At 46.7% G+C, this 13489-nt stretch overlaps 1 protein-coding gene across 4 annotated transcripts in view; it reads left to right on the top strand.

Annotated features, from left to right (window-relative positions):
- PTPN3 (protein tyrosine phosphatase non-receptor type 3) overlaps positions 1-13489 on the top strand; it is a 366738-nt gene that overhangs the window by 26645 nt on the left and 326604 nt on the right. Inside the window, exon 1 of one of the 4 annotated variants that reach the window (XM_073630793.1) lies at positions 7004-7199. The exons of 1 other annotated variant lie outside the window; for it this stretch is intronic. Coding sequence is in view for 2 of the 3 variants with exons in the window: in XM_073630792.1 (XP_073486893.1) it covers positions 7429-7480 (52 nt within the window). In the remaining variant the exon portion in view is untranslated. Of the gene's footprint in view, positions 1-7003; positions 7200-7251; positions 7481-13489 lie in introns of those variants that run through there. 2 more of the 4 variants (XM_073630792.1, XM_073630791.1) reach the window with 2 other exon arrangements.

Below are 13489 nucleotides of genomic sequence, written 5' to 3'. Positions count from 1 at the left end.
ATGATGGAAGGCAGAGATGGGCCCTTTAAGGAAAAATTCTGCAATGACCGAAGGTTTGCCAGGATGACAAAAATGAAGGTGGAGGAGGAGACCCCCAGTTCAGACCCCCTGCCCCCTCAGGGAGAGATAAGCAGCCCCATGCCTTCCCAGGACTCAGGAGGCATGCTCAGGGTAATCCAAGCAATGGAGTCTCCTATGCGGGGTGATCAGTTGGTATTTCATGAGGAGGACATTACAGATAATGTGCCTGACAAGGTAAAGCCTGTCAAGCCTCATGTGGTGCATAAAACTGTTTTTGTGAACACTGTGACTGATACTGACAATGTGCCCAGTGACAATCAGGCTGCTAATCCCATGTGTAGCAATGCTGTACCTGCTGATGCTGCAGTGCAGCAAAAAATGCATTTAAAAAATGACATTCCTGCAGAGGAACTGCAACATTCAGCAGAACCAATTAACCCCCCTTTAGCTGAGTCTAAAGTTGTTTGCCCCACAGCTGCTGAGGACTCTACAGCACAGCTTCAGGAGACAGCTGGTATTACATCAGAAACTGTGACTATTCCTGATGGGAATGTGAATGTTTGTGTGACTGATAAGAATCTTCCCAGCACAAGTGTGATGGACAGTCCTACCAACTCCATTCCAGCAGATAATAATAATAATTGTAATGTACAGACTAATGTTACATCAGTGTGGGGCCTTGGCCCTGATAAGCCTACATTTGCCCAGGTGGTACGCTCTGCTCCTGGTAGCTCCGCCCCCAAGAGGGTTTTCCCCCTGCGACCTACCACCTTGAGCACCCCAGGATCTGGTCTTGGGTCTCTGGTTTCTGCTGGGGGTCCGAGACGAAATGTAGTGATTCTTAAATGGGAAGGTGGTGCAATCCCTCCAGCACGGCGTGTGGTGGTGGACATGATTTTGGAGATGGATTTTGGGGCAAACGATCTGTATGCCCTAATACATGTTGCTGGGAGCCGGGAATATACTATTAGTTTCACCAGGCCAGAGGGTCTTGACCTGTTCTGGGAGAGATATGAGGCTCGGTGCAGGTCAAGACCCGAATGGGAAGGTCTGGCCCCAGTGGCGGTTTCACAAAGGTCTACAGTGAAAAAAATCACAATTATTCTCACTAATGAGAGTGTTCCTGCTCGAGATTTAGAGGTCTGGTTAAAGAATTATGGTGAGGTATTGACTAAGCCCAGCAAAATCCTTGATGAGCGTAACATCTGGACTGGGGGTTGGTCGGTTATAGTCAGGTTGGCCAGGGATGGGAATGTTGTCCGTCACCTGCCCTCCTCAGCTTTTATAGGGAGGGATAGGATGACTATTTTCTATCCTGGTCAGCCGAAGCTGTGTCACCGCTGTGGAGAAAAGGGGCATTTGAGTTCCTCCTGTTCAGCCTTGATATGTTCAGTGTGTCGGGGTCAGGGTCATATGGCCAAGGACTGCACCAAGATGATCAGGTGCAACCTGTGCCTGCGCCTTGGCCACCCCTACAGCAGATGTCCTGAAGCCTGGCACAATATGGAGAAGGAGGTAATTGATGACATGTCAAGGCTGGACAGGATGGAGGGTGAGGCCCCTGGTGTACCATCCTCCTCTGCGGTGACTGACTCCCCTGGTCCTGCTCAGGATCCCTCTCCAGTTCCTGTGGCCACCCCTCCTGTATCTGTAAGTATTCCTTCTGTATCTGTATCTGTCTCCCCCCAGCCTACTGTACCCTCTCCTCATGTGTCAGAACCTTCCAAGTCTGTGCCCCCCGAGTCAGTTCCCCTCCAGGAGTCTACCCCTCCTAAGTCTGACTCAAAGGGAGCACCCCCCCCCCCCCACCAGGAGTGGTAACATGTACTAAAAAGGTTGCTTCTTCCTCTGTAAAGAAGTCTTGTGGAAAGACTTCACAGAAAAAAGTAAGAGATGAGGGCATCTCTGAAGCTGACCTGCAGTACCTGGAGGAGAGAAGGAAGGTTGGGAAGCGGAAGAAGCAGGTGGTGAGGACGGAACAGGCTCCAGTGCCTGTCTCCAACCGTTATAGGTCCTCTAATTGGGATATTTCTTCATCTGGAGCTTCTTCGGAGCGAAGTTCTGATTCCGAAATGGAGTTTGAGGCGGCCTCAAGAAAGAGAGAGGCTTCTGGTGATGAGCAGCAGAGGGGAGCTAAGAAGCAATCCACCCAATAACCCAAATGGCGGTTCCCCCTCCGTTAAAAGTGGTGACAATAAATGTCGCCAGCATTAAGTCAGTAAGAGCTCGTTCTATGGCCTTCTTTTTGTTCAGCCAATTAGATGCTGAAATTTTATTTTTGCAAGAGACTAGGCTCACCTCCTTGGCAGATATTCATATGGCCAAGAGAGAGTGGAGGTATGGTCCATCTTACTGGTCTCTTGCGGCCGAGCCTTACGGCGGTGTGGCGGTGTTGTTTAAAACCGGCATGGTAACTGTCCGGCGGGTTATTGAGGTGGAGATTGGGAGATGTATGGTCTTAGACGTCCTTGTGGGAGGGCAGGACCTGCGCCTAATTAATGTTTATGGACCGCACACAAAGTGGGACAGGAAATGCCTTTTTACAAGGATCAAGCCATTTCTTTTTACATCCCGGCAAGTGGTCTTTGGAGGTGACTTTAATACAGTAACTAGGCCCAAGGACAGGAAGGACTTCAAGGACAGGTTAGGGATGCTGGTCTTGTGGATGTGCACATTAAGCACCTCCCGGATGACACTGGGTTCACCTTTCATCGAGGTAATAGTCAGAGTAGAATAGATAGGTTTTTTTGAAGGAGACCTCTGCTTTCTCGCTCCCGGTGGTGCAGGCAGTAGGGTTCTCCGATCACTGTATGCTATCTGTGGTCCTGAATGCTTCAGACGCCCCTCAGAGGGGCAAGGGCATCTGGAGATTGAATTCGACTCTACTCAAGGAAGAACATGTTAGACAATCCTTTGAGGAATTCTTTCAGGCACAGGTGACCATCCTGGACTTTTGTAGCAGCAAGGCTGAGTGGTGGGAGCTGACCAAAAAGAGGATTGCTGGATTCTTCAGGGGCCTAGCCAATAGAAAGCAGTTTAATAAATACATGACCTACCAACGTTTACGGAGGAAGCTGGATATTCTTGTCTCGAGAGGAGGAGATCCTGGGGCAATCTCCGAAGTGAAACTCCTTCTCAGGAAGTGTCAATATGACCGGCATGCCTCTTTGGTTCTGGAGAGGGACTATGGGAAGTACCACTCGCCTGACCCTTACCAGAACTGCAAACAAGGTGTAGCTGTTAAAACGGTCGTTGGCCTTAAGGACAGTACAGGTTCCTTGACAAAGTCCAGGTCAGGGATTCTGGAGGTCGTGAGGTCCTTTTATGCTGACCTTCTTGGGAGGAAAGAGCTTGACCGTGACAAGATGGAAAGCTTTTTGGACTCTACTCCAGGTCTAAATGATGAAGATGTCCCATTGATGAATTTGACAGAGGAGATCACAGTTGAAGAGGTGATAAGGGCAATTGAACAGCTTGCCATCAAAAAGTCACCTGGACCGGATGGCTTGACGGCTGAGTTTTACAAAGCTTTTAAGTCTATTCTGGCCCCACATTTGGTAGAGGTTTTTAACAGTTGCCTTGCTGAGGGGGTACTTCCCTCTTCCATGAGGCACTCAGCTGTGATTCTTCTTTCAAAGGGTAAAGATCCTTCGATGGTTGAGAATTGGCGCCCCATCAGCCTTCTTAATGTCGATAGAAAGATACTGGCAAAGATCATTTTCTGGCGCCTATCGTCAGTAGCAGAGTCTTTGCTTTCTCGCCATCAGCACTGTTCGGTCCAGGGTAGGTGCACCTTCACAGCAGTTTTAGCTGTCTGGGAGGCCTTGGAGCGGTGCAGGGCTGCAGGCTGGGGAAAGTATTTGCTGACATTGGATCAGGCAAAGGCTTTTGATCGTGTTAACCATGAGTACCTGTGGTTGCTCCTTAGTAAGTACGGTCTGCCGGGTGGTTTTGTCGATTGGTTAAAAGTCTTGTATGAGGGGGCAGAGAGCTTTCCTCTTGTTAATGGTTGGGTTGGGCAGTCCTTTGAGGTTGGCTCCGGGGTGCGCCAGGGTTGTCCCCTGAGTCCCTTGCTCTATGTGTTTGCAATCGACCCCTTCATCAGGAGGCTAGAGAGCAGCATGTTGTGTGGGGTGCCAGTGGGGCTTCCGGGTGAGCCGCCTTTGAGGGTTGTTGCCTATGCGGATGATGTGTCAGTGATTGTCACCGGGGCGGATGAAGCAGAGGAGGTGGTCTCTCTGACATCACGGTATTCTGAAGCATCAGGCTCCAAGATCAATCAGGAAAAGAGTGAAGTCTTCTGGATGGGAAAGGAAGGTGAGGGTTTTGATCTCCCGGACACCTTTCCAGTGCCCCAGGAAAGAATTAAGATTCTAGGCATTGAATTTGGACCCGGCGATTATGGCCTCAAAAACTGGGAAGGCAGACTGGAAATTGCCAATACTAAGGTGGTCAGCTGGAAGAAATGGAAGTTATCTATGAGGGAAAGGGTTGATCTGATTAAGACTTACCTGATTCCGATCTTTTTGTATGTCATCTTTGTCTGCATCTTGCCAGTGTCTCTCTATGCTAGGGTCAGTAGTGTGTTCTTCCAGATGTTGTGGGGGAACAGACTGAACCCCATCAAGAGGAATGTCACCTATCTATCCAGGAGGGAGGGTGGCTTAGGTATGGTCAACCCAGTTCTTTTCTTTTCACTGCTTTTTCTCAAGTTTAATATTGGTAATATGCTTGTAGTGGAACCTCCTGGATGGGCAGGCATATTTAGATCTTGGTTTAGGCCTTTTCTATGACTTTGGGAAGAAGGTGGCCAAGTGAAGAATCTCAGGGGTCATCGTGGTCAGCTACCAGCCTATGTCGCTCCGTGCCTGAAGTTATTACGGCAGTGGCGATTGTCGGCTGAAGATCTCAGATCGGTTCCGAGGAAAGTCCTTATGAGTCGAGTCTTGAGCGAAGTCTTTCATGACCTACTGGCCTTAAGGGATTGCCCAGGTCCAGTTTTGAGGGCAGGGTTAAGACTGATTAATTTGGATAGAGTCCCCCTTAAATTTAGGGATCTGGCCTGGTTGTGCTTCCATGGGAGGCTCTATGTTCTGAAATTCCGCAGTGGGGTGGATCGTAGCTGTCCTCGGGAGGAGTGTGCAGGTGAGGAGGAGACTATGGACCATTTTCTGCTTCATTGCCCTTTTAACATAGAGGTGTACAAACAGGTGGGGCGGGCCCTCGGTGTCCCTTTCCTCTCCAGGCTGGGTTATGCTGAGTGGGTGTACGGAGCATTCAATACTGGTGGGGTTTTTTGTTTAGATACACTTTTTCTAGTTAGCCTAGTAGTCCGTTATTTCACTTGGAACGCACGGTGTCAGGTCTGCATTCAGCATAAAATCCTTCCTGTTGAGGTGGTGGTGTATGACATTCTGCATGAGGTGGAGAAGATTCGGGTACTTGAGAGAGACAAGCGGAGTCAGGGGGCTTGGTTGAAGGCGTGGAGGGGTTTCAAGCCTCCCTGACTGCCAGGAGTCTCTTTCCCGGGTGTGGCTGTCTGTCTCTTATCACCCTAGATTATTATTTTTTGGATTAATTTTTGATAAATGGCTGCGTACATAGGTGATGGGTTGTGCCTCTTAGGCCCTCTCTGCTGCTTTATGTAAATAGTTTTGGTAACGGATTATGTATATATTGTATATATTCTGAACATGGATGTGTATTCCTTGGATTTCTGTTGAAGTTTTGTACTATGGTTTTGTTTTTTACTTTTGTATAAAATTGGTTGCTTGATTCTTTTAATAAAAGATCAATAGTGCCCTATCGTGGTGTCAGTGGGAGGAATAGTGCCCCATCATTGGTGTCAGTGGGAGGAATAGTGCCCTATCGTGGTGTCAGTGGGAGGAATAGTGCCCTATCGTGGTGTCAGTGGGAGGAATAGTGCCCCATCATTGGTGTCAGTGGGAGGAATAGTGCCCTATCGTGGTGTCAGTGGGAAGAATAGTGCCCCATCATTGGTGTCAGTGGGAGGAATAGTGCCCTATCGTGGTGTCAGTGGGAGGAATAGTGCCCCATCATTGGTGTCAGTGGGAGAAATAGTGCCCCATTGTTGGTGTCAGTGGGAGGAATAGTGCCCCATCATTGGTGTCAGTGGGAGGAATGGTGCCCTATCGTGGTGTCAGTGGATGGAATATTGCCCCATCATTGGTGTCAGTGGCAGGGATATAGGCAAAGGCAGGCAAAGGGCTGCAGTTTGGAGACCACTGCTATAGATCATAATGACTTTGCTAAGGGGAAGCAGTGCAGTGTGTTAGCAGAATGTATACAATGGCTGTGCTATAGGATGTCCATTGGTGGGCCGGGGTTGGGGATGTACACATGTTCTGTGCAGGTAGTCCCATTCCTTCCACTTTGGACGCACCCACTGCTTCCAGGATGACAGCCATATGAGTGCAAACCCCTGAACGCAGACAGTGCGCCCAATTGTGAGCAGCGTCTGTGTCCGTGTAATCACTATGTCCCAATTGTGAGCAGCGTCTGTGTCCGTGTAATCACTATGTCCCAATTGTGAGCAGCGTCTGTGTCCGTGTAATCACTATGTCCCAATTGTGAGCAGCGTCTGTGTCCGTGTAATCACTATGTCCCAATTGTCATTGAATGGGACGGCCTGTATGGGGATTCACATAATATCTGTACATCCCTGTGCAGGCGAACACCTTCACACAGTCGTATGCTATAGTACACTATCACATCTAGGTAAGGCTCACCATACATGTTACAATCAAATTTAGATCTACCATGTAATATGAGGACCTGCCTAAACTATGCAGTCGGTCCTATTTGTTGAGATTGTACAATGAGATTGTATGGTGTATGAGGCCAGTGTAGTTGCTGTGTTGTCCTGAGGAGGAGGGTGACAGCAGACATGATGAGGGGAGATGCGGTCTCCTGGAAGGTTGATGAATGGTGAGGGAGGAGGAGGAGGAGGAGGAGGAGGAGAGGTGGAGCTGTATTGGTGTAGACTGACAGAAGACAAGGAGGAGACTTGTACAGGGAGTGGGACACACAGGGCACTACGAGGGATCTGCTTCCTGGATAGAAGAAAGCACCACCTGCCTTCCTTTGTCAGCCCTGGAGGAGATCGGGCTGGAATGTGTGGCCTCACCCTGTAGAGAGGACACGGCTGGATGGTGCAGGTAAAGGAGTGCGGGATGGGGGGATGGGGGGCACACACACACACACACACACACACACTGCATTGCCGATCCGATCACTCCTCTCCGATCTGAGAGCCGACACCTTGTACACCAATCACAGAGTCCCTGCTGTCATCACACCTATAGAGGAGGCTGCTTCCTCCTGTACACCGTGTGTGCTCTGATCGGCTGTGTACACAACTTTCCTCCACTCCTGGAATGGAGGTGGATGGCACATTACATCAGGAGATCGGCTGACACCTTCCTTAGTGAGCTGACAGGTCAGTGCAGGCCCTGGTAGTGATCACCTCCTGTCATCACACTGCCATACACCATACAATCTGATTATGCCATCAAGGGTCTGCCTGAAGTGATACAAATTGCATGGATTGTTTAGGCTATTAGACATAGTTTTAGTATTCCTTATGGAGATTGTCTAGTGTATGGCAAGCTATAGGAGATGGGAATCAATCATTAGTAATCCAGGGATGACTTTAGCTTTCTATTTGGCTGATGGTCAGATTTGGTTGTTTTGGTGAATTTGCAGGATGTGTTGTGATTGGTGGATTGGGGTGTGCGGGGGACTGTTCAGTAGATGGGATCCTGCATTGTAGTGAGTGTCAGCTGCCATACTAAGGCTTGTTTATGGCAGAGGTGGTGAAACCTGTTTAGTATGACTATGAACACCTAGGAAGGGATGTCGGGGAGTCTAGTTTACAGTTATATGTATTTCAGAAAGTACAGCCTGCTGCATTTTTCACACTGAAATACAAATGCACTGCAAATGTATGGAACTGAAAAGATTAAATAATGCCAGAAAATGCACCTCCATGGCACCGCAAACACAGCCAAGTACATATAAAGCCACATGTGGAGCAAGCCTTAGGGATCTTACACTCTCAGAAGTCTTCGAAAAGCGATCTGCAGTGGATCATTTTTCAGAGTGCAGTAGAGGAGTGCGTGAAATGCATTTAGGAGCCAATACTGCAGCTGCCTGAATGTCTTTGTTTGTTTTGAAAGCCGGACTGGTTCACACGAGATGCAACCCATTTTTATTCTGCATCAAAAATGGATGGACAGTATTTAAGGTGGATTGCAATGGTCCTAGTTCACACCAGTTCAGTGCATTCCATCACAGTCAACAAAAGTAGAACGTGTTGCGTTTTTTTTCTGTATGAAATGCATCAAAAAGGCAAAGGAACGCAGATGTCCTCAGTTGAGATTAAAGTGGTTGTAAACCTCAGACATAAAATATGAACAAAGCATATCCCTCTATAGTGTGTACATGTCTCAATCCAGAGCACTAAGTGTCATTTCTGTCTGCTGCTTCATTCCTCTGCTATCAGCATGAATCACTTCTGACTAGTTTTCCTGACACCAAGAGAAAAAAGGTGACAGGGGATGAAGCTCCAGGTGATCTGTTCCTGTGTGCTTTTGTGAGGGGGTGGGGGGGTGTCTCTTCCCTCCAATCAGCTCCCAGAGCTCTCCTCACTGAGCTCTGCAAAGTGTAACTTCAGCTCTCCGCCCCATTTTGTCTGAACTTTGACAAACTTTAATAAACTGAACTTTGAACAGATGTAGAGAAGAGAAGACTGCAGATAAACAGGTACAACTTCTGTAGGAGGATTTGTTTAAACAAACATTTGGTACCTTTTTTTGCAGGGGGGGGAGCAGATACCTGTTTTTGACAGGTATCTGTCCCCACTTCCGTTGCATTTCACCATGGCGAGTTGCGCCAGAAGTCCAGCCCCTCTCCTCCTCTTTCCCCCCACTGCCGGGCCAGTTAGAGAGAGCAGTGCGCTTAGTGCATACGCATTAGGGAATGGGCTGTGAAGTCGCAAGACTGCGCTGCCAGTTTCCCTTACCGGTTATGGCGGCGGCAGCAGCACCCGAGAGCAGATGGAAACATCAGCTGGGGTGCCGACGTCACTGGATTCCAGGACAGGTAAGTGTCCTATTATTAAAAGTCAGCAGCTGTAGTATGTGTGCCGTATGTGTACCGTATTTGTAGCTGCTGACTTTTTTTGTATGCCGGGGGCAGAACTCCACTTTGATCTCTATGTATCACCTGAGGCCAATCACTTCACTGGGTATATGTAAAGGTTTACAATCACTTTAAGAAAAATAGAAGGGAAAAACCACACTGGAACACATCAGAAATGCATAGAACACACAAATGTTGGTGTGAACTGGCCCTGAATAATAATAATGAATAAATATAATAATAATAATGAATAAATATAATAATAAAAAAATAATAATGGCAATACAGCGTCACATTTTGGCTCGCTGTTGCAGTGGGGCCTCATTCACTTGAATAGGTCCTGTGTTGGAAGTGGTACTGACGCTGAACACAACAGAAAGTATCATTTTTGTCGGGGGATGTGTACAACCGCATCCAGCTGCTGTGCTGGGTCAAGCGGGGCAGTCAAGGGGCAGTAAAACTACGGCTCAACCAAATATCACCCTCACCAGCTGCCAGTGTAAATGCGCCCCTAGAGTGAAGAAATATGTTGTGTGTGACAGTTCATCCTCAGTGCTGGTAGACTATGAGTGTACATATCCTCAGAGCGCAGTCTTCCCATGTAGATCACAGTATATGAGCCTGGATCTGAGATCAATAACGTGTCTGCATTTCTAAGGCCTGCTTCACACCTATGCATTTTTTAGCGCGTTTTCAGTTTTGCAGAAACCCACTACAGTCCATATAACATGGTTTCCTATGGATGTAGTTCACATGTGTGCATTTTATGGAAAGGGCCGGGGACTTTTGTTCTGTTTTTTGGTTCCATAGACTTCAGTAGATCAAAAAGGTGTATTGAAAAACACAAAATGCACCCGGAATCTGCAAACTGTAACCTGCATAGGTGTGATCCAGGCCTAAGTGCACACAGCGCTCCTTCCTCGCAGTGGACTTAGCCCTTTAACTTCCAATCAGTGGGCGGCTTTGGGTATGTTAGCATAGTGGAAGCTGCTGCCTCTGACTTGGCCTTCCTATACACTTTTTTTTTTTTTTTTTTTTGTGCAATGTTGCAACTGACATCAATATTTACCCTGAGCCTGAAGAGTTTTCACTGTGCAAAGTGTGGAGGGGGAAGGGAAAGATCCCATTTCAGGAATGTAGCTCCTGTATATTATCGGATCTTTTGCTGACACCATACGTGTTTAGAAACGTGTGTTGGGTTTTCAGCAGTTGGCTATTTATTTTGAGCAGGAATGTATTAAATATTTCTAAGATATCCGTACACATTGTTTGAATTTGTACCAGCAGATCTAATTTTCTGTTTTTTTTTTTTTTTTTTTTTTTTTTTCAAAGTTCGGTTCACACTAGTCAACTCCAAAGTCATGTGATTTTCAGTGCAACTTTGTAGTCCGACTTTGATACGACTTTTACACTCTCTGGCAGTGAAGCTGTATCATTGTTGCATGAGAGTAATGCAGGAACATTGTCTAACTTCGCAGTGACTTCAGTAGTGTCCATTGGAACGGCTGTCATAGAGATACAGTAAAGCCTTGGATTGAGAGTGACTTAGTTTGAGCACATTTTGCAAGACAAGCAACATTTTTAAATAAATTTTGACGTGATAAACAAGTGATGTCTTGATATACAGTTGTGCTCATAAGTTTACATACCCTGTCAGAATTTATGATTTCTTGACCATTTTTCAGAGAATATGAATGATAACCCAAAAACATTTCTTTCACTCATGGTTAGTGTTTGGCTGAAGCCATTTATTATCAATCAACTGTGTTTACTATTTTTAAATCGTAAGGGCAACAGAAACTACCCAAAAGTTTACATACCCTGGTGATTTGTGGCCTGACAACATGCACACAAGTTGACACAAAGGGGTTTTAAATGGCTATTAAAAGTAACCATCCTCACCTGTGATCTGTTTGCTTGTAATTAGTGTGTGTGAGTATAAAGACTCATGCACTACTGCTGCTAAACGGACGTTTAGGAGCAGTTGGGCATTTTTTTTCAACTGCTCCTGAACTCTCCACTGTTATCTTACCAGTACATGTACACAGGGTCGTTTAGAGGCCTTTTTTTGGAAAGCAAAAAAATGAGTTCAGACGCTGACTTTAGAGGCATTTCAAGCGCCAAACGCTTCTAAACGTGGCTAAACGTGGTAAGCCGTGTTTCGTTTACAGGCGTTTTTCATTTTTGGCTATTTAAAGAAAGAAAAAAACGTTTCTAAACGCAAACGTGGCAAAATGCCGCTAAATGCGGCATGTAAACGCTGCAAAACTGACGTTTTAAACGTGGGTTAATATCAGTCAAGTAAAATCGTTCAGGAGAGGTTGTAAAAATGTCCTGTGTACATTAAGCCTAAAAGGTCAATGCATTTCTGGACTCCTGACAGACCCTTGCATCTTTCATCCAGTGCTGCAATGATGTTTCTGGATTCTGACTCACAGGAAAGCAAAAGAATTGTCAAAGGATCTGCGGGAAAAGGTAGTTGAAACAGGAAAGGGATATAAAAAGATATCCAAGGAATTGAGAATGCCAATCAGCAGTGTTTAAACTCTAACCAAGAAGTGGAAAATGAGGTGTTCTGTTGAAACCAAACCACGGTCAGGTAGACCAACTAAAATTTCAGCCACAACTGCCAGGAAAATTGTTCGTTATGCAAAGAAAAACCCACAAATAACTTCAGGTGAAATACAGGACTGTTAAAACAAAAAAGCTGTTTCAATATGCATAATATGGAGGCACTTGAAGAAAGATGAGCTGCATGGTTGAGTCGCCAGAAGAAAGCCATTACTACACAAATGCCACAAAGTATCCCACTTACATTAAGCCAAACAGCACAGAGACAAGCCTCAAACCTTCTGGCACAAAGTCATTTGGAGTGATGAGACCAAAATTGAGATTTTTGGCCACAACCATAAACATTACACTTGGAGAGGAGTCAACAAGGCCTATGATGAAAGGTACACCATTCCTACTGTGAAACACGGAGGTGGATCGCTGATGTTTTGGGAATACGTGAGCTACAAAGGCACAAGAAATTTGGTCAAAATTGATGGCCAGATTATCAGTATTGTTCCATATATATCGCACTCCCTGACTCCAAAATGGGGAAAAAAATGTTTTGCCTATATTTCTGCTTAAAGCGGAGTTCCACTAATATTTCTGTTTATTAAAAGTCAGCAGCTACAAAAAGTGTAGCTGCTGACTTTTAATAAACACACACTTACCTGTCCCACAATCCAGTGATGCGGCCACTTGAAGGCCTCTGTTTTCTCCCCCACCTCTCTCCGGTGCTGGCATCACTAGTTTGGGCACCCGGCTGTGACAGCTTGCGGCTTCGCAGCCCGATGCGCGCTGCGCATCCTGAATGGCTGAGCAATACTCTGGGACTTGTGACATGTCCCAGAAGATGGGAGGGAGGGGGGGGAGGAGGAGTCACCTAGGCGGCACCAGCAGAAGTTGCAGCTGGGTACCTGTCAAAACTAGGTACCCACTCCCCCCCCCCCCCCCCCAAAAAAAAAATGACATGCCAAATGTGGCATGTCAGGAGGTTAGGAGTCCTTAAAGCGGAAGTTTTGGGTGGAACTCCACTGTAAAACCTGAGGTTTGAGGAACTGAAAATAACTACGCTTGCAGTGGGCTGCCATCGCACTGCAAGGGTTACATGTTAATTTTTGCTTGGGGTACCAGGGAAAAATTACTTTTATTTACCTCATCACCAGCAAGCGGCACTCGCCTCTTCTCTCACCGATGCTCCCGGTTGTGGGTGGGCCCTTAAGCATCCTTACCAACAATGGAGGAAGGTTGGTCCTTCAAGGGTAGTTTTTTTTTTTTTTTTTTGGTTCCCCCAGAAATTTGTGTTAAATCATTTGTGTTGCACATGATACTTAGTGTCCTCAAACGTAAAAGGGCATGCTAAATTATTAATAAATGAAGATGTCTTCTGTTTCTTTAATATTATTTTTTAGACCTTGGTGCAGAGGCTTTAGAGTATGCAACTTTCCAATGTTTGTACCTGTTTGACCCTGCTGTTTCCATGGGCTTCCCCATTTGTCATTGGCCACGCAATAGTAGCCAATCCTCTGGCCATTGCGTTGCCGCTATCGGAGTGCGTGCTTCTCCAGTTCCCAGGGAGGAAGTCTTCCTCTCTCCTCTGTAGGCCACCCCATGTGAGACTTTTCGTCAGCCTGAGGGGGGTGGCTCCAGGAGGGTAAATGGCATTTGCTCCCTCTTCCCTGTTTTCTGCCCACGTGATCATCTGTGTGCGCTTGTGGGGCGGCTCCAGCAGGAATGATCGATAGCTCATGCAGTT

The sequence above is a fragment of the Aquarana catesbeiana genome, linkage group LG05 (genome assembly GCF_042186555.1).
Source record: "Aquarana catesbeiana isolate 2022-GZ linkage group LG05, ASM4218655v1, whole genome shotgun sequence".
Classification (NCBI taxonomy): Eukaryota; Metazoa; Chordata; class Amphibia; order Anura; family Ranidae; genus Aquarana; species Aquarana catesbeiana.
The sequence above is the reverse complement of the archived record's forward strand: the minus strand, read 5'-3'. Positions and strand labels throughout refer to the sequence as shown.